The sequence below is a fragment of the Rhea pennata genome, chromosome 1 (assembly GCF_028389875.1).
Source record: "Rhea pennata isolate bPtePen1 chromosome 1, bPtePen1.pri, whole genome shotgun sequence".
Taxonomy (NCBI): Eukaryota; Metazoa; Chordata; class Aves; order Rheiformes; family Rheidae; genus Rhea; species Rhea pennata.
Window position 1 is genome coordinate 68,743,525 of NC_084663.1, and position 26,073 is coordinate 68,769,597.

Below are 26,073 nucleotides of genomic sequence, written 5' to 3' on the forward strand. Positions count from 1 at the left end.
CTGACTGTAATTTTGTCTACGTGCTTTATACTACTGCCCGTATCAGTTTTCCAAGTGAAGTAGTAACACAAGCAACTAATTTTATGACCTGCGTGAAGTTTTCAGTGCACACTGCCTACCAAGACAGTGATCTCATCTTGTCTTTTCCTTCAATAGTCTATATCCAGATAGCACACTCTATTTCAACATTCAGAATTCCTGTATCTCATCATAAGCATATGAAAAATAAGGACCGAAGTTCAGCTGCATTTTCAAAGCACTGGCAAATAACTGGATGAGTTGAATGAAACTATTAGAAAACACTGGAACAAACCTGCTCCAAAAAACGCTATTTAGATGTAGAAACAACATAAATACACATGCACAGGTGAAAGCTTTTCCCTCACTACAGGTGTGTCATAAAGCCAGAGTCCAGCACATAGTCAGAAAACTAGATCCCTGACAGTTGCAGCAATGCAGGCTGTAATGGTTATTTCATGTCTAGAATGAGCAGAACCTTGATCCAATACACTTGCTCAGTCATAAAACAATCTATGAAAAAGCAAGAGTACTAAAAGAGTAAGTACCATACCATCTATGGAAGCAAGATATGGATAGCAAAACACAAAAGTGCAGAGCAGTTAAAAAGACAGAAAAAAAAAAGAAAAAAAAAGAAAACACTTGCTAAGTATTCTTACATTGTAAGAGGGAACTGAAAGCATTTCTCTTAGAAAGAGAGATTAAATTACTTGGGAATTCCTTGGCAGTTAATCTCCATTTTAGATAAAGGAGCCAGTGAAAGGTTTATCATCTAACATTTAGAATAAAGGGGTATTCACCTCAGCGCAAGAAGAAAGGGCCTCAGGTTAAAAACATGCAGTGTTGCTAAAAGTAACAAGTAATGTAGCAAGTGGCAAATATTCTTCACATCACAATGTAAAATTCCAGTTGTTCCTGAATCAGTGTGGTACTTAGAGAGCATGACTATAAAACATGCTCAAGCACCAGTTCATTTGAACAGTTTCATATTTCCATGAAAAAAAATTTAGAGTTGAGTGCTAAATGAAGCTTCAGGTATTCTGGCAGTGAGCTGCACTGTGGAAAGTCACCTCAAGAGTTTCTCACTCCTATGCCACGTAAGGTAGAGACAATACTTGACACACTTCAGGAGAAAAGGAGAAGTGTTTGTAAATCTTAACAGCTTAGGTGGTGAAGATAGTTGCATTACTTTAAGAAGTTAAAGGTTAACAATAAAAGAATAGCTATAACAGAGGCAGCTGCTGCTCCTCAAATCCTAAAATGCAATTACTGAAGTAGTATGGTTTGGATCTCCTGCCCAGAAGCAACAAACTTACAATGGAGATACAACAACAGATATAATCCATTTTAAGTAGTACAGCTGCATTACTCAAATTCTGTCTTATGAAAGATGATCGAGGGATTAAATAGCAAAGCTACATACTCATTTTAAGAGAATGAAGTTCATCCTAGAGTCCCTTACTCAGAGTGCTAACCTAAATCCCCAAACTGCTTGAGCAAATAGTAGTGGAAGTAATCCATGCGCCTGCATTCTACCTTCACAGAACAGTTGTTACACAAAACCCACAAGCAGTAAGTCCTTATACACACAAGCCCATTCTTCAAGGTTGTTGCCAACCACGCAGAGGGAAGCTACGAAAAACTCCATACACACACGCATTTTTATTTTAATAAATAAATTTTCACAGGCTCAGGCTTTTCTTTTTTTTTTTTAAATCACATATACAGAACAGAAAACTGTGCCTGACCAACTAATATGAATTAAACTATTTAACCCTGGGAATGAATGCACGCCCTCTATAACACTGAAGACTAGCTGGAAAAGGATTTCTCACGGGCAGCATAGCAATTCACTTCACAGATTAGACAACTTGAGAGATGTGGTCAAAGCAAAGAGTGACCCTAAATAGACCACTTGTCTTTATAGCACCACAACAGTGCAAGGAAAGCCAAGAGCTCAAATCCCTCCACTTTCTAGTGCCACTTCTGGATGAGCATGTATGTCTTCACATCCCTAGAGCAATGCATTCTAACCACAAGTGGAGAGGCTAAGCACAGCAGGTATGCAAAATTATTCCATTGAAGAACAGATATTGGATGACACAGTAATGTTACATTTCAAGATTTTAAATTAACAGATGCTTTTGCATCCCTTCAGTATGGCAGTGGAACAGATCCCACCTTCTCTCACAGAGGTTTAGTCCAAAAACTTCCTGTTGGCATTAGCACCAAAGAGCGCCACTCTGATTTCTGGCATCATCTGTTGAGAAAGAGTACATGAACTATATTTATCAGGCAATATAATTGTTATACATTCTGATTGCAAACATAGTTACTAGCCTAGCTATCGCACAAAAAGTAGTAAGTCCATTAGTATGAGTTTTCTGAAGCTTTCATCTGATCACACATTGTTTGCTAGTCTGTGGACTTACCTATATTGCAACATAAGCAAAAGATGCCAGAGCTAGTTTTTCAGCAGGCTGTATGATAGGATCTCAGCCAAAGTTCCCAGTACTCAAGCTAATTTCAATAATTAAAGTCAGCCTCAGTAATTCAACATCTACTGCACTGTAGTCATACCAAGTCTTTCATTATCACCACTTCTAGAGTTTTACGTTCATACTTCATTCAAAAGGTAGCATTTGGGGAAAAGTTCTATTTGTTATAGGAAAAGCACAAGCAGTAGATAGTTTACCTTCAAAAATAAATTCTAACTTGTCATCCATGTTGAAATCTGATCATACACAGTATTGTGACTGTTGTCACACTGAAAACATAAGGATTAAGTTGTAAGACAAAACTAGTTAATTATGCTTTGTTCACCTCGGTTGGGAGCCAAACTCACCTGCTGGGCTACAAGATCCAGCCGACTTTCCAGGGTATTAGAAACTTTAATTTTACCATCACGGTTATAGATTTCAACACCTCCAGCACTAGAAAGGAGAAAAGGGGAAAAAAAAAAGGAAAAGAAAGAAAAAACAAAAACAATCCATGATACATCTTAAAGCTATAGTGTAGTAGAGACATTATCCCAAATCCCTACTGAAGGCAATATCAGATATGTAGACCAGAACTTTGTTTTTAAATTATGCCTTAACAAAACAGGTCAAAGTGATGCAGTGAAGTAGTACCGCAAATCATCTTTAAAGTTATTAGAAACCCTAGCTACATACAAGGGTCCTTATTAGCATGTTTGAGATGCAAGTGGAGCTATGAAATTTGTCACTACAAAAGAAAATTTTAGACTTGGAGATTTCATATTTTCAGAAATGAAGAGTTTCTAGCAAGAAGCTTTGCTTTCTCATACATAAAAGAAAAGATGGTTACTTTTGTAAGCTTTGTTCTACGTTTTTTATCATACTATATGAGAATAAAGCCTTGCAGACCAATGATCATAAGCCCCATTGAGTAAACACCCTGTAGCACCATATATTCCTCCTTATGACTCAGGTTTTTGCTGCTTCTTGAGACAGAAAGCATAGCTACATCTATCTTCTCCCTCTCTAAAATACCAGTAGTTTCTGCCTACAATTGTTCACTGTCTACTTCATTAGTGTAAAACAGCCTAGAGGCTGCACAAAACTTTTATTGATATTTTTCATTTAGGTAATACTTGTCTGGAGAAAGCTGCAGAATCTATGCTTAACTCACATGAAATACCAAATTCCATTAGAACAGCAGCAGACACATTATGCAGTTATTCCATACATAATTTTCTGAGATTGCCCTAGTAGGAGCTGTGCCTTAAAAAAACTGCATTAAGTTAGTAGTTTGTATAAGGGACTTCCATTTTCCTTACATTTCTTCTGGCAGAAAGTTGTCTTGGTCAATGTGAACATCCACATCTCTTTTTGTGGCATTTTTGTAGATGGGAATGCTCTTCTGTACAGCAGTCTAAGATACAAAATAAACCTCTGATTAAGCACTGATAAATGCTAGCACATCATGTAATAAATTTGGTCACTCATTTGTAGTTTAAAACTTTTGTTTTAAAGCAAGTTTATTTCTGAATGACCTTTGAGTCAAAAGCAATTATTATTCTTAACATCTAAAATTCCCAGGGAATATCCAAACAGGTAAATGATACCCAAATTGAAGTGTATACCTGTCCTCTTGCACTGTATGTGCAGCAGAAGTGCTTTACTTGGTTACCTGTCACACAGGTAGGATCTGAGCATGCAATATTTGCAATCAGGTCTCAGCTTTTGAGTGTATGGATATTTTCATTTTATCATAGGCATCTTACCTTAACCATAGAGAGATCTTGTTTCCTGCAACGAACAACTATTCTGGGCTCAAGCAGCTGGTAGAATCCCTATGGTACAAGATAACCATTACAGTATCAGAAAAATATTTTAATTGTTTTAGAATTGTTTAACCCCAAGAAAGGACAGGAGCTGATCAAACTGATAATCAAAAAGTGACACCATTAACCTATTTTATTTAGTAAAGATGCAGTAGTTTTTTGCTTACATGGTCACCTCAAACACACATTCCAAGAAAGGATACAACCAATATCTGGGAAACCCAAAAGAACCTGCAACTACATATCATGCATTTTTTGTGCTAGCTACAAACTTGGAACTCAAGTGTAGCTAACGTATTGACTGTAGGAGTGACTTGCCCAGGTAACGTACACACATACATAAAGGATCACTGCTGTAAGTAGACCAAGCAAGCTGCCAAACTGACGGTTTCCTGTACAGCCCTTGATTAATGCAGGCAGTAATTTCAGGTGCCTGTTCTAATAACTTCTGTCTTGCAACTGCTGTAGTAATACATAAGCACTGAAACAGGAGCTGCTCCCTTAGTGAATCAGATCTAATTAGCCAAGACAGATGTGCCAGCTTGCAATGGTGAGAGAGGTTTGTTTGATGTACAGCAATACCACACAGGTCAGACCTACATGTGGCAATGAAACAACAGTATTAAATTCAAAACACAAGCTGGTAGGGAGCACTAAAAAAAATTTCTGCCATCAAACTGAGGGAGGTAGAACTGGTGCCCTATTTCTGTGCAAGCTCATGGCAAAAGGACTAATTCATACCAGAAGGTGGCACTGGTGGTCACAAGAGTAAGTGCAGTAAGACCCTGACCAACACTCCATTTCTAGCAGTTAAGTTTTGGGACTAGAGGATGGTATTCCAGGTCTCAGCAAAGCCTTGATTTGTGTTTTATATGTCTGTCACAGATGTATGCCATACTACAGTAAGTTTTGTCACAGACAGGACTTGTAAGCCTCAAATGCTCAACAGTTTTTAAAAGCAGAAGACTCAACTTCTAGGTTTGGAGAAACAGCTTTTAACAAAGGTACATTTCAGAAGCTCACTCTAACTACTTACTACAGAAGCTTAAACTGTGCACATTATATCTTAAATGTGCATGTTACAATATATGCATCTGCAATTGTACTTATAATAGAAGCCAACTGCTTGTTAAGTTTTGTACTCCAAAATAAGCTGCAGCCACAAACTTACCTGTTCAAAATCCAAGACTGAAAGATATAGTGAGAAGTGACATTTAAAACTAACCAAAGCTAACCCCCTCCAAGCAATATTTGATCTAGACTTCATACAATAACTGTAACCACTACAGTTCGTTGATGACTGAAGATGGACACCTAGGAGAATAGGGCTGCTATCAACTATTTGTTATGATTTAAATATTTACCTGTAGAACTAGTCCATCCAGCAATGTTTGGTACCTGGCAGTATCTTTCACCACCTTGGCAAGTCTCTGCTTGGCCTCATTCAGCAAATCCTACATTCAGAAGAAATCAGATCAGCAGAGCCCATCTGTTTGGCATTTGGTTTCATGCCTACCAACTTTCTGTACTCCTAGCGTAGCTATCACACCCTGCCAACACGTAAATGTACACTCCAGCTGGTGCTCATCCAAGCTAGACCTTCATCTATGTGCACAACACAATATTGTTTCCAAAGAGTACCCCCTTCTTGCCTTGGTTTGAACCCCTTGTAATCAGACAAATTCCTTTTTTCATGGAAAAGTGAGAGCTCAGTAGTAAGAGTCTAGTATTTATAAAACTAATTCAGACAGACAAAATAAATGTTTAAATCATCTAACAAACTAAAGTTGTCCAAATAACTGATTTTTCCAGCTTTGTGGTCGAAGAAACCTAAGCTACCTTTGTATCGACAACATTCAGTTTAGGTGTTTTTTAAATCTTAAGTAAATGCAAGTCTAAATTTAAAGGGAAAGATTAATTTTAATTGAAATAGCTGTTTTTTGAATATCTTTATTCAGGAAATCTGTATCAGTTGACAAAGCGTTTTAAAGAAATTTTAAAGAAATTTTAGTCAGCTCAAACATAGCTCCCAGAATTGAACTATTATCACACCTCCTTCTGACAAAGCAATAGTATGATTTGGTGTAAAACTTTTTTCATTATTATTAAACTGTCCTGACTCAAGCGATTAAGAGAAGAGCACATGTTAACAGAATCAGTGCTAAAATGTAAGATTACCACAGATCAACATCATTGTCAAATTTGCTTATACTGTTCACCCTAGAGTAACATGGCATTTCTGGAAATGCTCATCTCTTGTTTATGAAGGAGGCTAATGATCCGATAAAGGAAAAATGAGCTTGCAGCATGTGACTTTAAGTGTTTTAAAATGAGGAAGGGTGTTATGCACTCAGAAGCATGAGGTTGAGTCAGCTGATAAATGAGGAAGAGATTACCCAGCAGAGACTATCACAATAGAGTTAACACTTCAGCCACTCACCCTCCTTCTCTCTAGTAATAACAATCAAAAATTTGAAACTAGATTTAAAGAATCAATAAACTGGTGACTTCCTTCTGCTAACTCCCTTTTTTTCAGAATAGCATCAATATGGACAACATTATCTAGTTTTTATTTTCAACTTCTACAGCTCTCGCTGCTTTTCCAATAGCTCAATAGCACCACCTAGCTAAAATATGGAAAATTCACATTGTTTCTGAGATGGGATAAGGAAGCTGTAAAAGAGATATTAGATAACTTGCAAGCTGTATAATGAACAGAACGAGAGAATATGTTACATGCCATATTAGACAAACATAGTAACACTGAACTAAGACTACATTTAGCTTGCACTGGTAAATAATCATCCTATACCTGTCATATGCTAGAGCCAGAAAACCTTTAGATCTACTAAGAACCACTAATGGAGATAGAACCACCCACTTTGTGGTGTTTTAAGCCTACTTGCTTAAGGCCATGTCATGCTAGCTTTAATGTAGAAATGTTACTTCAGGCAAATAGGACTTGAAAGTGCTGCAAACTGTTGTGCAAGAGCGTGTTCCTGTTCTTTAAGGAAATAAAGTATTGCCTGAATTATAAATACAACCGCTACTTCCCATGCTGCTGGCAGAGAACTACATTTACCTAAAACGGCAGGAAACTGAAACTAAAGATAAGCCAAAGTTGATTAAGAAACTGGACTACACTTAATGACTTCTCAACATGCAAAAATGGCTTTTGCAGATGCTCTGAAGCAAACATCACTCAATCATAAACCATATTTTTATTTAGAGAATAGATAAAATCACTTCTTAACACATGGTAGGAAAAAAATCTCCATGTCTTTAATTCAGATACTCACTGCAATAAGGTCATCCCTTGCCTTGAGGACCTTCAGTCTTGCCTGATTCATCAGGTTGGACATCTGACTGCAAGTTGCATGGAAAAGTTGAATCAATTCACCAAACTTTGAACACTGACATTAGAACATTTAAATGTATACTTTAAAGATAACAAATTCTACAGCATTTACTGACAAGACTGTTGACTTGTCTGAATCTGTTTCTGAACTCGCACAAATGATTACAATGCAAAACCATCTCCTTCCATAATAGCCCACCAAAAACAAACCTGACAGGATCATTAGTCCTAAGGTAACAAACCAGGGAAGAGCTTTACACATGAACACAGAAGATCCTTTCACCAGACCTCCTAGCCATTATACTATTGTAGCTCGTCTTCAATAATTTTCCCCAGAATTATTAAAAACTCAAAATTAAAATTCAGTATGTTAGCTACCTACCAAGAAAAAGAATATTTGTATATAACTGGTAGCAAGATGGCAGCTCAGGCTCTGAAGTCAAACATCTAACTTAAGCAACTTACATTTTCTTTTGCTGTTCAATTTGTTTCTCCTTCTTTTCATAGTACTCCATGATTTTCAGCCTCTGTGTCTGAACAAGGCGACCCTTCTCAATGTTGAACTCTTCTTCTGCCTACAGTAAAAATTAAATAACTGAAGTGGAAATTGATTCCACAGCTGCCGCCCCCACCAAAAAAAAATAAATAAAAGAATCAAAATGAAATGGCTATGCTTTAACACATTCATGGATAAGCCAGGATGATAAAATTTCTGATTCCACAGAAACAAAACACTTCAATCAGTACTCAGGTCAGTGGGAGTCCAGCATGTTTTTGCTAAACTAAAACCTCGCTAACAAAGAAGTAGTTTATTTTACCAATGTCTTTGATGGCTCATATTTGTCCCTCTGCAGTCCTGAAGCATAAAATATCGAGTCTACATGTTATCTAGTGAGTAAGGAGTTAAGAAGACGATCTCCCTTTTGTGAGAGCTTCAGACCTAGCTTGCTTTTTTGGTAGCCAGAAAGAGAGCATATACAAGATTCTACCTAAAATAAGCTACCTGGCCCTCAGTGTCCTTGAACTCCATTATTTTAAGCAATTCTTAAAGAAGCATAGTGATAACATAGGTATTATCTTTTAGAAAAGCCTAGCTAGATAGCCCAGATAGCATATGAAAACACATGGGAAATTTTCATATTTATATCCAAATATCCAAACTCAACTCCTGACCTCTGCTTGCAGATCATCAGGAATACCTATTTTAGAACTGGTCAAAATGTTTATGGAAGATTATTAGTACAGTAATACCCATGGTGAGTCAAATACCAGTTAAATTTTTGGTATAATGCAGATTACCTGCCAAACTGCATTTTACCAAATATTAAACGCACCATTAATCCTTATTTAGTAAACATCTATATTCTATCACCAGGTTACTATTATACTCATTCTCTTCTGAATTATTCCAAGTGAACGATTCTGCAAGTAATTCAATTCATGCCTTAAATTTACGCTTTACTTCCCTTTGATGCCAACTAAATCGCATCTAAAACTTAGTCTATGGGTGGCTACACAAATGTAGGTACACTTATGAACTGGTTCACAAATATGTTTTCACCAACATAAAATTCAGCCAGTTAATCCTCAGTGATGCCAAGTTACATGTTGGAGGTGTGTATTGGGGGAGTTATGGGGGCAGAGAGAGAGTCTTCCACTTAATCTAGTGTATTTGCATTAACATTCAGGTCTTGTTTGCTTTAAAAATGAGTTATCTTGCTTATAAGCACCTGTATAATTGCATACAAGTTCACATTTAATCACTACGAAAACTTTGACAAAAGTAGCTCCAACTCAGCTGTCTTGATTTGATTTGTCAAAAGCTAACAAACATCCTATTTATTTAGTAACATCATTTTGCTATGTAAAAAATAAATGTGATGCAAACTGTATCTTTCAAAAGTGTTGCAGGACTGCTCTGGCTTCAAACAGGATGCCAGATGCAGTTCTCTTTTTGCACTTACTACAACGAACTTGCATTTTTACCTTTGCATCTATTTCTTCAGCCTTTTCATTGGCTTCCTGCTCAATGAAAGCCATCATATGCTTAATCTACAAGAGAGAAAAAAGAAAACATTTTCTGCTGGGAAGGACTTTGATGAGAAGAAATGTTTTCCTCCATTTCCTCCATATCGCCATTTCCACAATATGCCTCTCCATATCCATTCCTTAATTCATACAATAGTGTGTTGTTTTTCAAAGAAATTAAATTGAGTATACAGTTAAAAAAAAAAGTTAGTTCAGCGTAACACAGGTTGCTTGAAAAATCAATTAAAAATAATTCTGTACAATGCCATTTCATTGGCTATCTTAAGAAAAATCTAATTAGAAGTGCAATGCAACTATGCAAAACAAACCAAAAAGTCAGCCTGTACAAATTTGAGGTTCAACATTTTCATTCTTCACTGAGTGAGAACAAGGCCCTTAACGCCCCCCCCCCCCCCCCCCGGGAGTTAGAGGGAAAAAAAAAAACAAAACTCAGACACAGAACACAGACACTAAAATTAAATAGTCTAATTGTTACAACATTCACATGAAACATGGAAGATTGAATGTGGAGTCCATGCTCTCAGTCAGGAATAGATAGCACTTGAATGAACTTGGGCCTTCCACACAAGATGATTGTTTAAAAGAAAGCAAAGGGCTACTGATCACCCTGGGCAGATCTGAACAGGTTCTTTTACACACAGGAGAAATCTTTCTTGACAAACGTAATAAATTCTGTAGAAAATTACAAGGTCATGAATTTGTGACAAAACTGTTCAATAAAAAAAATAGCTCTCTAAGTGATTTTACTATGTAGTTGCATCTTAGTTTGGAGGGGTTGGGAAGAAGAAATCAGGGATTGCTATGCTACTTGATCAAGACCACATCAAGTAGATCACATGTTGCTTTAGGGAGAGGTATACATTAATATAATCAATTTAAAGAACCTTTTTGAACCACCCCAAAACATTATAAAGCACAGGCCCAGTGGCTCAAAACTAGGAAAACAATTATGGTAAGTTCTGCTTGCTATGCTTACATGCCATTCTGTGACCTGGTCTAAGTTTAGGTTCACATTTAAGGCACATTATAAAGACTCACACAGACACAAACCACACCTTTGAAAATACATAGCCATTTCCAGGGGCAAATGCATTATCCTTTAGTGGACCATAAAACCCTACTGTCTTTTTGCTTACACTTAGTGAAGAGAAATATTTCTCAACCTGATCTGAACAAACTTGGATTAAAGATCCTGTTTATATACTCTCATGTTAAAACGAAGTATTTTAAAGAGAGAAAAAGGGTGACAATATGAAAAGAGAACGAACATGCGCAGAACAGCATCATGTCCGTATAAACAAGAAAAACAGAAGTTCACAGATGAGGGGAAGATTTTAAGCATGTACAATGGATGAAATGAGTGATATTGCCATTCTGAATATCAAGTCAGCAACTCCTTAATTCCAGTTTGCCACATTTCTACAAACAAGTCCACCCACAACCTGAGCTTCCTATCCTGCTCTCCCAATTAGATACCTGGTCAAGCCAAGCATGAGATCTACCTGTGCACAGTGAATAGCTTTTGCACAGCAGTATTTCCTATAGAAAGGCATATAGGATTTTTCTTTTTTCCAACAGTACTACTTGGAATATCCTTTCTGTAGTAAGTGCTAGTTGTCTGACTGGCTTTAGCTAGAAATGACTACCCAGATTACATGCAACCATTTGTAAACCACTATTTTCAGAAGAAAGTAAGCAAATCTATCAATGGGAGAAAAAAAATCTTTATTAACAATAATTTTCAGTGAGAAAATTATTGAAAGCAAGTAGTGGCAGTTCAGAGGATCATTTGCCAAGTCCACATCAGGATTCATACACATGCAGAACTGAGCATGCTATTAGCCATGTTCTTTTTTCCAGTTAACAGGATCATCCTAATTTCAACAGCAAAAAAGGCCACAGATGTGAATTTCTATTTGCATTACATGTTCAGTGAATCTGTATATCCTGAACTAGCCTTTGAAGTTCAGGTCCATGGCAGCTGAGCAAAACCACCCCAAAGTCAGATTTATTATTATAATCATCAAGGAAAAGAAAGGAAAAAATCCTATCTTTGCACACAAGAATCAAGAGAATGCAATGTCACAACCCCCCTTTTGGAAACAGGCAACCTACTGATTTTACTTTCAATGTGACATTTCCTTGCCAAGAGACTATGTTTACTGAATGAGAAAGTGAGACTCTAAGCACTTATGATGCAAAGGACATATGGAGCTTGACTGATCTGCCCATCACCCATAGCAAACTCCACTGACAAGTCTCAACTGGATTTGTGCAGTCTCTAATGTTCCACACCACCTTCAACCCAGCTCAAAGCAGTTTTTTTATGGAAGGGCACTGTTTACTGTCAATAAGGACAGAATGTCCTGACTAGAAGAAGCATCCCAGTCCAGACTTCGGCATTGCGAGTTTCCACTGCCAGAGAAGTCCAGGTGCACCATGCTGCTTAAGGTACAGAAATGAAAAAAAAGTATTCAAGAGAGTTGAACAGCCTGCACAAACGCCATGTTGTAGCTAATTAGATTTAGTATATCTATAAGAAAGAAAAAAGGGGCCTTAACAAAAGATCTGGAAAATAAGGCTCACCTAGGGTATTGTATTTATCTGCCTCAGAATGGACTTAAATACTGTAGACAGCCTAAAGGCTGCTTCTGATCACGTTCATTATAGCCTGTCATGAGATATCACCAAAATTTACCAGCAAAGTTCCCCCATGTGCAGCCACCAAGAAAAAGAAAAATCAACTTCTTCAGAAGTTGGCTTTATTTCTCCCAAAGATTCCCAGAGAAGACTTTTCCCTTTTGCCTTGCCTTCACAAGAGAAGTGCCAAAACAGAGTGGGAGACCCTATTCAGCAGCTAAAACGTGAATCAGCCATAGGATGCACTTCCAGGTACGGCTGCTGCTTCAGAGCTGGCACTATCCCTCCGCCTCCAACCTGACCTCTTCCTAGCGGGACGGCCCGTCAGCTCAGGCAAGGCTGTCCCGTCCCCCATTCCCCCTCCCCCGCCCCCCATTTAGCACAGCCTAGAGGCCTCCTCAAAGCTCTGCCGTCGCTGCCCGCAGCGCCTCTCCTCACACCGGTTCCGTCCCGCCAGCTCCCACCCACCCCCAACCGGGCCGGGAGCACAGACTCAGCAGCGGCCTCAGCGGTGGCCGCTCCGGGCCGGGGCCCGCAACCGGTACCTGCTTCTGGACGTCGGCATCGCTGAGCGCCATGATGACAGCGGCGGCAGCGGCTCGAGGACAGACGGTTGGAGCCGTTGGCGACCACGAGTGGAATCAAATCCGGTTCGGGTCACAGCTGTTGCTGCCGGCGTTGCGTCACGCCGCCCCGCCCCCCCCCCCGCTCCTCCAGGCCAATAGGAACCCGGGCGCCGGCGTGGCGTCACGGGCGCGGGGCGCTGCGTTGTGCCTCAGCCGCGCAGGCTGCCATCTTGTGGCGGTTGGGGGTTGCCGCGCGGCGGCTCTCGGCGGATTCGTTTCAGGCTTTTGGGCAGCCGCGGGAGGAGAGCTGTGAAGCACAACAGCGTTTTTCCTGAAAGGGGTAAAATCAGGTTGTCAAGATAATCCCCCAGCGCAGGTGTTCTGTGTGTGGGGCTTCCTTGGCATCATGCCGAGCCCATGGCACCCTGAGAGTGACTTAAAATCATGCAGCTGGACCTGGCTGACTGCTCCTGGCCCTCGAGAGTTGTTGGAGGACAGTGTGAAGACATGCTGCTTTACCTTGAGTTCAGACCTTGGTCTCCCTGTTTCCCTCCTCACTTGCAATATTCTCTTCCCTAGTAACCAGGCACACCTCACCTGCTGGGAACTGCTGGAGGCTGGCAAGCCTTTGGCTATAGCAAACAGTTCAGGAGCACTGTATGTAAAAGATGAAGCAGTCTTTCCCTTCTAGCTAGTGTTGTTAAGACTGGTTGGAATATTGTGTCCAATTTTGAAAAGAGCTGCTTCCAGAAGTAGCACATTAAGATAAAAATCTTAATTTACAACAGAGAGGATTCAGGTTAAACACAAAGAAAAGCTTGTTGATAAAGTGCTTAAGTAGACTTTTTGGTAATGTTTTCAACTCCCCAACTTCCTATCTTTAGTATCTCAAGGTTACTTTCAGCAGTCAATTATATAAGGCTGGGAAATACTACTTTTTAAAGTCCTATGTTTTTTTCATGCTTAGATGGGCCATGTGCGATGGAACTGACTCAGTTTTTTACACCTGAATGAGATGAGGGGCAGCGTTAAGGAACATGAAGAGTAAAGCACAAGGACACAGGAAATAGCTCACTAAGGGGAGGGAAGAGGCTGGGTAACAAAAGGGAGGTAGGAGGGCACAAACTTTCAGGTGCAAGTGATTTAGTGAAGTCTTGTGATGACTGCTAAGATTGGTTGTACTTTTATGATTAACAATTACAGCACCAGCATTTCATTACAAAAATACATTAGAAGACTCAAGAGCTCTGTAGTTTGTTGTTGTTATTGTTGTTTTTAGTTGCCTCTGTCAATTCCTAATCACAAATTGTTCAGGACTATTTTGAAAAGATGCACTAATTTTTCAAGAATTTTGTTACTATTTCCCATTGTTCCCTGTGTGACGTTATTTTAAGTAGTCTTCACAACGTACAATATTATTTATTCTAATTGAAGCATCTACTCCCATGATGCCTGTACAATTACTGGAAAAATAGAAGCACTCTTTACAAGCAGCTTCATATACGGCATTTGTCATATTCGTGTTTCTTTCTGGCTTGTTTTTATTTCCTTAATTTTTAGTGTGCCTTTTTTTCACTCTCTAGAGGAAAACTAGCATATCATTGTAGATATATAAAAGAACACGTACAAAATGTTTACAACTCAGTTATATTACAATGTAAGAAGCAGAGTGTGTTTTGAAACTTGAGAATGTTTAATACTAATTATACTCTTCCTGAAAAAATAAAAATGTAGTCAGGACTTTATTCAAACTTACTTTATTTCTTATTGCTTAGTAATTTTGCAAAGTCTCAGGCTTGATACTGGGCTTTTCTCTGATACCCTGTCATACTTTGAAGTTAACCCCAATCTATGCTATGTCAACTGGATTATAGCCACTGCAATTATATATTCCTCAAGAATTTTTATATTGGGGAAAAAATCAGCAGTGGCTACATTCACGCAAGGATGACTTGCGCATGCTCTGGCTGCGTTTTTGGCACGCGTATCCTTGAGCGCAGGAGAGGCGTTGTGGCCGCTGCCCTGCTCGGGGCGCCGGCGCGAGACGGGCGCGCGCGCGTCACGTGCCGAGCGCGCGAAGCCGCCTCGCCGCCGCCATGACAGCTACCGAGGCGGAAGCTCCCTGGCCCGCGGCACCGCCTCCTCCTGCCCCTTCCGGCGGAGGGGCAGAAGGGGAAGTCACGTAGCGACTGACCTCTCCTTCCGGGTCCTGTTTCCCTGTCCGGCGGGGGGAGGGGGTGGGGGCTGTGACGTGATGCCCCCTCGCCGTGCCCTCCTCCCCTCCCGCCCCTCCGTCATGGCGGCGGCGGCAAATTAGGGCAAAGCTCGCAGCGCCTCGCGCGCGCGCGCACACACCCACACCCCCCCCACCCTCGGCGGACCGACCCGGAGCGGCGCCGCTACGCGCCCGACCTTCCCTCCCCCCTCCTCTCCCTCCTCCTCCTCCTCCTCCTCCTCCTCCCCGGCCCCTTCTCTCCGCCTCGCGGCGCTCTCAGGTGAGGAAGGGGTGGGAGCGGCGGCGGCTTATTATTCCCCACCACCTTCGCGCGCGCGCGCGGCGGCGAGCGCGTGGCCCCTTCCCCCTCCCCCCGCCCGGCCCCGGCCGAGAGAGGGAGCGGGCGCGCGCGCGCGCGCCCCGCGGCCGTTAGTCAGTGCGGCGGCGGCGCGCGCGCGCGGGGGGGGGAGGGGGGGAGCAGGCAGCGGGCCACTCTCCGCGGGGTCGGTGGCCTGCGCGCACTGTCCTGAGGGGGCGGGGCGGGGCGGCGCGTGGCGTTGCGGCCGCGCGGGGACGGGCCGCGCCCCCTCGCAGCCGTTGGGCCCCCGACTCCGGCCGTTGGAGGCCGCGTGTGGGGCAATTCGTTGCGGGTCCCTCCCTGGAGGCCTGGGTGGGGACCGGGTGTGCAGGCACCGCGATGGAGCCTGCGGCCTGCCCGGCCCTGCGCTTCGGGAGAAAGGGCAGTGACCACTCCGCCACCCCCGGCCCGGCCCCCTCCACCACCCTCCTCGCTGCCGCCCCTCTCGCCGCAGCTCCCTGAAGGACGTAGCAGAGGCGAGTCGGCTGAACCTGAATTGCAGATGGTTCAGTAGCGAGCAGATCAGGTGGCCTCAGGATGCGCCTGTTGGCTGCGCGGGCTTTGTGCCTGCACCTGGTGCTTGCACTGATTTAGCATGGAGGCATATGATTCCAGTGCAAACCCTGCTGACTGACTCATCCCCGTCTTTTTGCCTCTTGCTGTTTCTGCCTCGATATAAATACCTCACTCATCGCCGTAGTAACTGAGTAGCTTACGCTGCACTCTGAGAGTCCTGCTTATCTGTTTCATTCCTGTGTTTGCCTGCTGCTTTGGAAACTTGCAGCAAGGGGAGAGCTGCTGCATTAGCTACCTGCTGGCTTGTTTGCTTTCAACTCCAAGTAGCACATGGCAAATGAAAACAAAGTGAATGAAAACTGGACTTTTTAACATGTTCATGAAGGTTGGGTTTGTAATGATTTAATATTGTGGTGGGATTGTTTAAAGCTTAAAAGACTGAAAACCTTTGTACTAGATAATTCATAAGATTTGGGGGATTTTTTTTTCCCTAAAATAAAAGCAAAACATTTGTCTGGAATGCTCATTTAATTACATTTCCATCTAAGGTCAGCTAAAGCCACAGCCAGATAAATGACTGCTATGTTTTCCAGTATTTTTATCCATTAAATGCCACTAGAGGATCAGTAATGGATGTGGTATTGATTCTTTTGCAGTAGGAATTGACCTCTTTGAACTCAGTAATTTTCAATTTATTAAAAACAATCAGTATCTCTAAGTGATACTGTAATACATTGTTGGAAAAATATTCTGAAGGGTTTATCTTCCAGCTTCATCATAATCAGGTGCCTTGAAGAATCCTACCAGGTAGGTGAAATATTTTCAGAGACAAACTGCTGCAAGGTTGAACTAGTCTCCACATGCAAGTTTCATTCAAAATATCTATACAACCCTTCTGGTAAACTTGAAAGCACTTGAATGTTTTTTTTGTTGTTCATATGGGGCATGGTTTTATAGTTATGTGAGCTGCAAACAACTCATTGAGAGTTGAAAATTGTAATATGGAGCATGGTATAAATGTAATGATGTAGATTAGACTGAAGTGTGTTGAGCTGACAGTGCTAAGAGTGGTTACGTGTTACAGAGGTAGATACCAGGAGGATGAACCAGAATATTTTGGCAGCATGCTTCCCTAAAAATTATTTGAACTCTTGTACTGTGGTTTTGTTACATCTCTAATTCTCACCCTCTGTGCTTGCTTAACACTGCCTGACTGAGACCACTCATGCTCTGAAATAATTCTCAAGCAATAGGAAGGGATTCTGTTTCAGCAGTACTCTAGTGTAATTACATTAGCAGCCAGTAAGTGAAGTTTGGTAACTTGGGCTGAAAATGGGAATTGCCTCCCACCCTGGAATGACTCTTTCCAAGTGAGACTTAACTCTTTCATGATGTTGGTGTTATTTTTGTAATGAAGCCAATCTGTAACTGCACTTTTGTTTATAAACATGCAACAAAATATTTTGCAATGGCACAGCTCTAAATCCATATGAGGCATGTCTCTGACCTGCAACAATCGAATGAATATCCATTAGATATTGATGACAACTGGTAGCTTGTCCTTGAAGGCAGTATCATAATGCTGTTGCATTTTGGATTTTGAATTATGCTTAGTAAATGTGAAGCATGATGCATGCTAGGATCGTACAGGAGAGGACTAAAAAACATCCAAGCTCCTTTCCTAAAGGATTATATTCATTGTATTCATTGGTAGTTTTTGCATTGCGCTAGAAATAAGCTGTAACTCTTCTGTGGATTAGGATGCAACAGCCTGCATGAGGAAATAGCAGTCTGACTGGAACTCCGGTTCTCAGGTCAGTTGAACAGCTCAGCCCATGTAGAGCAAATAGCAACAGAGTTGAAGGAGTGTCAAGCTAAGTAAGCTTGAGCATGTGTAGCTCCCCCCCCCCCCCCCCGCCGAACATGCAGGAATTGAGAAGAATTGCAATTTTTTGTAGGAAATAATTCATAACAGTTCTGGCCTCTTTGGCTTTTGAGGAAGCAGTATTCCTATGTTGAATCTCTTACCCCCATAGTAACCCCCTTGCCTTGTTTCCTCTGCTCTTTTACATGTCATACAAGCCTTTGTCTCATTCTCTTCAGTAGTTTCTGGTCTTTTTTGCACTATGCTCTGGTAAATGGAATGCTTTCCCTCCTCTGATCTGGCCTTTCAACCTGTGTCCTGTTTTATTCCCACTTGTTGCTGAAAAATGGCCTTTTCTGAGATATTTGCTCTATGTGAGGCAATATTTCTCTCTTGGTAAACACAAACAATCATTCACTATTTAAAATGAATAATTGAATGATTGCATTATAGGCTTTTCTCAAGGAAGGACTGGTGACTCTGAAATGCATTTCTGGTCTGATATTCTTTTATATGAAGCCTAGGATATTTCTTCCATACAGGTTTTTATATTTCCCTTGTCATTTCAGTATAAGACTACCTCTCAGACTGTATTAACTAAAGTGATTTCTTTTTTTTTTTCATCTGCAGGTTGTTTTTCTTTTTCTTTCTTTCTTTCTTTCTTTTTTTTTTTCTTTTTAATCTCTTCCCAGGGAAACATTGACCACTATTTAATTAAGTTGTCTGAATCTCTCTCTCCCACCCTTCCCCCATAGAGATACTGAGTTAAGCATGCTGAAATTTTCATGAATTAGGTTTGACTGGTGCACATAGATCGCTGTGCTGGTATGCAGTCTCATTGGTAGATTGTTTTTTCTTTCAGTTTCGGTGCTGATTTGGAATTCTATTTTTAAGAATAAATCTTTGTTATATATTCAGACTTGTTCTTCGGTACACAGTGTAGTGTCTGAATTTTTCTGGACCATACATCAGACTGATTCTTTCAAGATAGATCTGTTCGGTTTTTCTTGAAGGGCTCCCATTCATTACGTAGGCATAGCAGGAAGCATCTTGTTTTCAGGGTTATGCTGTTCTACTGAACAAAACTGAAATGTGTTAGGAAGCTTTTGCTTTTGGATGAGTGACATCTTTCACATCTGGTTTAAGATCTGAAGAGCAGATCTGTTGTTAAAAGATCCTAATGTTTTTTTGAGCGGTTGTTTTTGCCAAATGTCCCTGTTCTAGCAAAGTCTCAGTTTGTGATAGTGGCTGAAGGATAGCTGTGTATTGTGCAAAAGCGGCTCTTATCCTTTGCTCCAATGTCTTATGTTTCTGAAGCATGACACATTGCCTATAGAGCACTCTGGGATGGAAGAGAGAAAATAAATGTGCGATTACTGCTCTGAGGAAAGAGATGAGCGTTGGCTCGAAGCCTCAATATCCATTCCTATATAGACTGATACTTCAGTTCTGTCTGTAGCAAAGACCCAATTAAATCTTTCTAGTAAGAGGATTTCAAGCGTTTTGAAATACATAAGAAGAGACAGAGCTTCCCAGGGTACAGTCTTCATGAAAGATTCGTTCTCTGTTTTTAATGCTGAATGAGTTTCAGAAGCTAGAATTGCTAAAGATTAAAGAAAGAATGCCTAGCCAATTTTCCACCAACTCTTTTTGCTTTGTAGCTTTTAGTTTGACAAACATTTTTCTTTTCTTTGCTAAACTACTTACAAAGTAACCACACCACAGCGTAGTTCTGGTTCTGCTTATCCTCAGTAACCGGTTGTACTGCTATTAATCTGAACCTCTTTCCAGGGAGGAGGGAGATTAGAGGTTAGCCAAGATACAGGTAGACAGATCAATGGTTTTTTTTTTGTGTGTGTGTGTGTGTGTGCTTTATTTATTTATTTTAATCTTGAGGCATCATTTGCAGATGGTGCTTTGGTTTACTGGCCTGGTTTAGAAATTCTATCTTAAGTCTCAAGACATTCCCAAAGTAATCAGGAAGTCTCCTGAGGTATACCAACTTATCGGGTATTTCAGGAGAGTTTTTCCTCATTCTTACTGCACTTTTACTGCTAAACTTGTTTTACTTCCTTGTGCTAAGGATGGGTATAGTCTCAAACTAATAAACTGCCAAGCTTGTTCAGTACCTGTTAAGTTGTGTATCCTCAACATTTCTGTGTGCCTTTCAGTTAAACATCCAGCTTGATGGCTAAATGTGAGGTACTACTTGCTCAGGAATGACTCTCTGAAGTTGCTGAGAACTTTTCTGTTATTCTCATTTGGATATTTGAAAAGAGTGACTAAACAGAATAAATTGTGGAAGATCCTTGGCCAGATGTTGCTGTTAGATGTGGATTTCTGTTTTATCAGTATTAATGTCTGGGTGAGAAGTCCAGGACACACAACCATCTGCTCTTCCAATCTCTACAATAAATGTGAATTTTATTTCCTCTGTTGACCATATGTTTTACGCTGCTGTTGGAATGGTAAAATGAATTTGAGGCAATTGTGGTCACTTTTGCTGCATTAAAAATTTTAAGCATCAGAATAGCTGAGAATCTGAGAGGCAAGAAAATACTCATCTGAGGCTTAGGGTGAGAGAGACTCTTCTGAACTTTTCCCTCAAACTGTAGTTAACTGAGTCTTCAGAATACCTCAAAATTTTCTTTGCATGTGTTTTTATGTGAGGTCGAGTTGGGAGACATTTGTAAGGAGGACACATGGTGAGGAACTCTTCAGTTTGCTTTAATGTGAGAGTTTGTATGTGAGGCAGGAGTGAGAAATTCCACTGCTGGCAACAATCAGACAGGGTACTGGACTGGGAGGCATTTGATTTGACTCTGCACAATTCTCATTAAAATAAGAATGCATAGGATATCAAGACAAACATCTGGATCATACTTTAAGATCATTACATAATTCCTTGTTATGTATGAGTTCATGACCTATTGCAACCTTATAAAAAAACAAACAAAACACACTATTTTTTTCCTTACAGTCCTCATCTGTTACCAGAGAAAACCCAGTGTGTCCAATAAGAGCACTGAAGCATTGCAAGTCAACCCAATGGCGTCCTCTACTGCTGTGCCTGTAGGATTTCATTATGAAACAAAATATGTAGTTCTCAGCTACCTGGGACTTTTATCACAAGAGAAGCCACAGGAACATCCTTCTCCTTCAACTCAAGGTGATATACCATACATACATGTAACTATTTTGGCAATCAGTTGTAATCTTCAACTGTTTGGCATATATGTAGGATGTCAGGCAGATGTTTAGTGTTGTATATCTCTCTATTATTCGTTTAAAGTAATGTGAAAAAATGCTGATGGAAACAAAACTGTTTGCATTTAGATTGCTATTTTAATTTGAGCTATGCCAGAGGTGATTGGTGTTTGTAAAGCAAATAAGTGGTTTTAAATAGCTGTCTTCAGGATTAGGAAAGATGAGTATTTATCATCTTTGTTTAGCCATCTTCAGAATCTGAGCCCATGTTTGCCTTTTTTGGGACACAAATGGAAGTAAGCAGGTATGAAATGCTGTTTACCAGCATAATCTTTGAATGATGACCTAAGCAATGTCACATACTAAATATTTTTGCCGTATTACATTAACGCTTCTGTTGTTGTCAGTCAGTGGTAGTGTGGAGATGTGAGGCGTAATCTGGCCTATGCTGCATTTATTTGTTTGTTTATTTTTAAGAAGTCAAAGAGTGCATGGAGTCAGATTGTTCTTCCAGAGCGGGCTTATGCACATAGGAAATTGGGAGTAACAAAAGAGGCTTGGTAGATTGTTTCATATTCCAGGGAGTAAACCTTCCCTTATGTTGTGGTAGCAAGCACTTAAAACAAGCAATGTGTTTGTCATGATTATTTTGATGGCCTGTCAATTCTTAATGATGTTTCAGTCACTTAGCCACAACTTATTCTGATAAAAGTCACATTTGAGAAAAGAGCAGATTTTAGAATCTTTTTTCCTTGAATAAGCATTTAAGAATGCATACTCTTTACTTCAGTTATCTGTTAGCAGAAGAAAATGCCTAAAATGAAAAGATAGCATCAAAGATACAACAGAAATCATTTTAGGGCCAAACTGATAAAATTTAGAGCATATGCTGATTATATCATATACCATTTATAAAATTAAATACTGTTTTTTTGTTTTTTTGGTTTTTTTTAAGATGTGTCTATTACTTCTACTTTGACTATATCTGTGGTCTGTGAAGGGAGAGATACCTTAGTGCCAAAATGCTGTTTCATAAAGCTCTTTGTTGGAAGATGTGGTTATTTTAGGAATAACATCTCATTCTGGATATCCAATCAGGATAACTGGACTATAATTGGAAATATATGAAGTACATAACAAACCTACTATGTGGAAGAGTCTGCTTCGTTCTGAAAATGTAAGACTCAATAGGGAAATTTAGTCTTAAAGCTTTTTCTAATAATTTGGATATAGTTACCTATGAAATATTTGAAAATTGAGAGGAAACCCCTGAACTGTTTCTCAGTACAGACACCTATAAGAAATGTTTGAATTAAAGAACATTATTAAAACTGTATAAAGAAGTAGTGCTGCTGCAGATGTCTACATGCACATTTTATAATCAATTAAGAAGATTTTTGAGGTCTTGATTAAAGATAACTGTTGAATCCATTATTCACTGTATCTCATATCCACTACTTAGATATATTAGCTTTTGTTACAGTGGGGCTGGGATTTGCTATTAAAATACTTCAAGACATTTACACTTTGAAAATCTATTCTTTCATCCCCATTACTCTAAATTTTCTGTCCTAAACAGGAAACTCTCCTGCACTTCCCTCACCAACACCCTCAAAAACAGAAAGTGAATGCAAATTTTCCTTCCTTCATCATCTTTCACTGTAGTTAGATCCCTCTTTTCATTGTAATTAGATCTCTCTTTCAGTGTTTTTACTGCTTTCTGATCAAAACTGGAAAAATCATTTCCCCTTACTCTTAAGCTGCAATGTTGTTTCTCATTGTGTTTTGAATACCTTAGATAAACTTCAGACTCCTTTTAAACAAAGCACAAACATTTTATCCTTCCTTTTAAGGCACTATGTAATTTTAATTTGTTTTTGTTTCTTTCTTCACTTTGCAGTTGCTTTCCTGTTTTCCATCCTTGTAACAGCTCTCAATTTATCTGACCATTAGGGAAAAAAAAAAAAAAAAAAAAAAAAAACTTTTCTCCTACTGCTTTTCTTGTTGCTTGAACAGTTGTTTCAACTGTACACTCAGGCTATCTGTGGTAAGGGCCATGTGTTTATTGTGAAGTGCTATATACATTTTGGTTAAATATGAAGTAGTTATGTACAATCTGTATCTTCTTGTTGGTTAGAACATGCTGAAAACTGCACTAAAGCACTCTACATTTTCAACTTCTTCCCTAAGGAGACCATGAGAGAACAAGCAGCCCATAACGGATGTTAGCTGCACTGCCTAATGCACTGCCGGGAATTAGTTGGGTATTACAGTAACAAGTGTAGTATTAGAAACCTGTAAAGAGCAAGAGATGTGAATGCCAGTAAATGAAGATGAATAGTTGTTTAGAATGCCATCATGAAGTAGAAACTTCTGTTTTTCATAAGGAAAATATATGGGGGATAATAATATGATATTATAGTATGTCTGTCGGTGTGTTTTTTCATGCAGTATCATCAACTGTTGGTGTAAATCTTGACAGATTCTGAGGTACTTTCATTGATTTTTTTTTTTTTTGGTATTTAAAACACTAATCACTGGTGTTGTGCTAATGGTTATCTGATTTATATTTTAGTTGCAAAACATTTTTCTGTTGTATGCTTTTCATTCTTATAAGGTATTGAGTCTTTGTTATATAATAATCTCCCTTCATACATTTTTCTTAGGTCCAGATGACTCCGTCCAATTTCTGTGTCTCACTGCAATATAAAGAGAGTATCCAGAAAGGCTGGCTGTAGCCTCACTGTATTAATCTCTTTAGTCTCCATCTGTGTTGGGGGTGAGAGGCTCCTCTAGGGGGCGGTTTAGAGTGAGATTCTAATTATAGCTGCCTTGACTCTTACTCCATAGGATCTTCTCTCTCTTTCCACTGCATATATAGAGAAATAAGATATACTAGGTGTAGTTATTAATTGTATACTTCCCCTGAGTCTAGGTAAAAGTCTGCTTTTACCTTCCCCCGAGGCTCCTAGATCTCACTGTCCGATACCAAAGAGAAGCTTCAACGTTCCAGATAAAGTGGAGAAGGTATGCAGTGGCTCAAAACAACCCAAAAGAATAGCAGTCTTTCCTAAGAGTAATGCTCTGTTTTATCTCTGCTATAACTTGTAGGAAAAATTGAATGCTTTTGTCCCTTCGCTTACATTTCCCTGTTAGGTCATCTCCCCCAAACCTGTGTTTTCTTGCATTTCATATTGGAGAGTTCTTTTTCTGACGTGTGTCTTTCTGTTACAAAAACTCAGATCTACTTGCTAGATTTCATGTAAAAACTTGTATTTAATTTTTGCAGGCTTAATATACTTTAATAGAGCGGTGACTTCCATAGAGAATTAATTTAGTAAAGAGAAAGCTCAGACAAATTACATGAAGAATTACCTCACTCTTAATTCCTTTGGAGTCTCTTGGTCCATCTTAAATTGTTGCAAGAAATGTCTCTTCAGTTCCACTAGCTAAAAACAATTCTAACTTCAGCCAAAGGCGGCCAATCTGTAAGTCAGCACCTGGATATCACTTATTTAGAGTGCAGGGACTAGAGAGAAGTGTATGCAGTTTTCCAGGCACTTGAAGAAAAGGTTGTTTTATTGGACAAAATGATCCTTTTGATATTACAGCTGTGTAGAATTTTGCAGTAGATGTCAGTGTCTCCAGCGGAAGAAACAGCAAACTTAACTAAGAAACAATTTTAGAGATAACTTCTATTCCAGTCCCAATTCTGGAGAAGTAATAATTCTACATAACTCCAGCTTCAGTTTATTTAAAGTAAGATCCTTTAGCAGTAAAAAGCATTACTTTTTGGTAGAATTTGAGATAGATGAATAATACAGATTGCTCAGAGAAATCTGATAGAACAGGCAGGATAAGATATCATACGTGTAAATTCGTACAACCTGAAGGACTGGATGAGTACGATTACTTAAATGTGGGAGAAAGCTCTCAAAGTAAATACCAAGTATTGAAAATATGCTGAAAGTATGCTGAAAATAAGTATCAAGTATTGGAATACATTTCTACAGTTTTTTCCACTGAAACTCACACTCATTATGGAGGCTTCCAGTCTACTGCAGCTGCTTGTGCTACTTGCTGTCTTTTAGAAGTGTCCAAGTACTTTGATTCAGTACACAGTGTTACAAATGCGTCTTAAAATTTGATCAAAGGGAATAATTGTTAGTGTATTTCTGGGTTTTGGGGAGGGAGGGGGACTTTTTCTTTTTTTTTAACATTGATTTCTGCATGATTTAACTCCATCTTACGAGCCTATAGGTACAACTGTGGTTCTAAGGAAAGCTGTTTCTCTGTATTTTCCTAGACAGTCTCCTGGTCAGAATTATAAGAATAACAGGCCTTATCCTTCAGTTTGCAATAGCATCTATGAGATTTATAATCAATGTCACTATTAAGCATGGCATAGATTGCACAAGAGGTGAACACAACTTCGACAGCTTTACAGTTTTCCTGAGATGCATGTTCTCCATGGTAACTGTAATCCAATTACTGTGCACATTGTCCTTTCAACCATTATCTGTTTTGAGATTGCTGTATGAAGTGCTGTATATATTCAGTAATCAAGCCATTATAGTGGTGCTGGTTTCCCAAACAGATTTCTTATTGCTAAGTGATGTTGAATTGGGATATTAGGAGAAGTGAATTTTACATGTATTTGTTCACAGGCACCAGTTAGAGGAGAACTCTGATACATCTCAGGAAATATGTGTACAGATACTGAGATGCTCGTGATTTACGGCATTGTACGTGAGCTCAAGGCCCCTCTGTGGCCATAGTAAATCTAAAATTAGTAGATTTATTGTAGAGTTTTGACCATGACGGGTGAGATAACTCTTGTCGCAAGAGTTTCTGTCATCAAATGGAGTGGCTGTTTAGAATATCTTGGTTTTCTTTTTCCTCCATGTCTGTATCTTTCTTATCCATCGTAGTACCTGTCATTGTTCTGTGGAAAATGAACGAGACTGTGAGATGTT

General features: G+C 39.7%; 2 protein-coding genes across 4 annotated transcripts in view; one reads left to right on the forward strand and one right to left on the reverse strand.

The window, feature by feature from the left end:
- Positions 1–1,661: 1,661 nt before the first annotated feature.
- ATP6V1E1 (ATPase H+ transporting V1 subunit E1) lies at positions 1,662–13,033 on the reverse strand. The gene is made up of 9 exons (XM_062590701.1): positions 12,917–13,033; positions 9,669–9,734; positions 8,148–8,257; positions 7,624–7,690; positions 5,689–5,778; positions 4,265–4,333; positions 3,818–3,912; positions 2,864–2,951; positions 1,662–2,278 (listed from the first exon to the last, which is right to left on the reverse strand). The coding sequence occupies exons 1-9, from the start codon at positions 12,947–12,949 to the stop codon at positions 2,216–2,218; spliced, it is 681 nt and encodes a 226-aa protein (XP_062446685.1). The 5' UTR covers positions 12,950–13,033; the 3' UTR covers positions 1,662–2,215.
- A 2,094-nt stretch (positions 13,034–15,127) lies between these two features.
- BCL2L13 (BCL2 like 13) overlaps positions 15,128–26,073 on the forward strand; it is a 47,623-nt gene continuing 36,677 nt past the window's right edge. The window contains exons 1-2 of one of the 3 annotated variants that reach the window (XM_062590715.1): positions 15,128–15,432; positions 20,871–21,059. In XM_062590715.1, coding sequence (XP_062446699.1) covers positions 20,939–21,059 — 121 coding nt within the window. In that variant the 5' untranslated portion in view covers positions 15,128–15,432; positions 20,871–20,938. Of the gene's footprint in view, positions 15,433–20,870; positions 21,060–24,063; positions 24,125–26,073 lie in introns of those variants that run through there. The other 2 variants (XM_062590735.1, XM_062590725.1) reach the window with 2 other exon arrangements.

What these genes read in the sequence shown, in the direction of transcription:
- ATP6V1E1 (XM_062590701.1), bottom strand. Translation starts at nt 12,949, where the DNA reads ATGGCGCTCAGCGATGCCGACGTCCAGAAGCAG. An exon ending in CTGAAGAAATAGATGCAAAG is followed by an intron (nt 8,258 to 9,668) that starts GTAAAAATGCAA and finishes TTTTTACTGTAG; the next exon opens with GCAGAAGAAGAGTTCAACAT. An exon ending in AACTTTCTGCCAGAAGAAAT is followed by an intron (nt 2,952 to 3,817) that starts GTAAGGAAAATG and finishes TCTCCTTTCTAG; the next exon opens with TGCTGGAGGTGTTGAAATCT.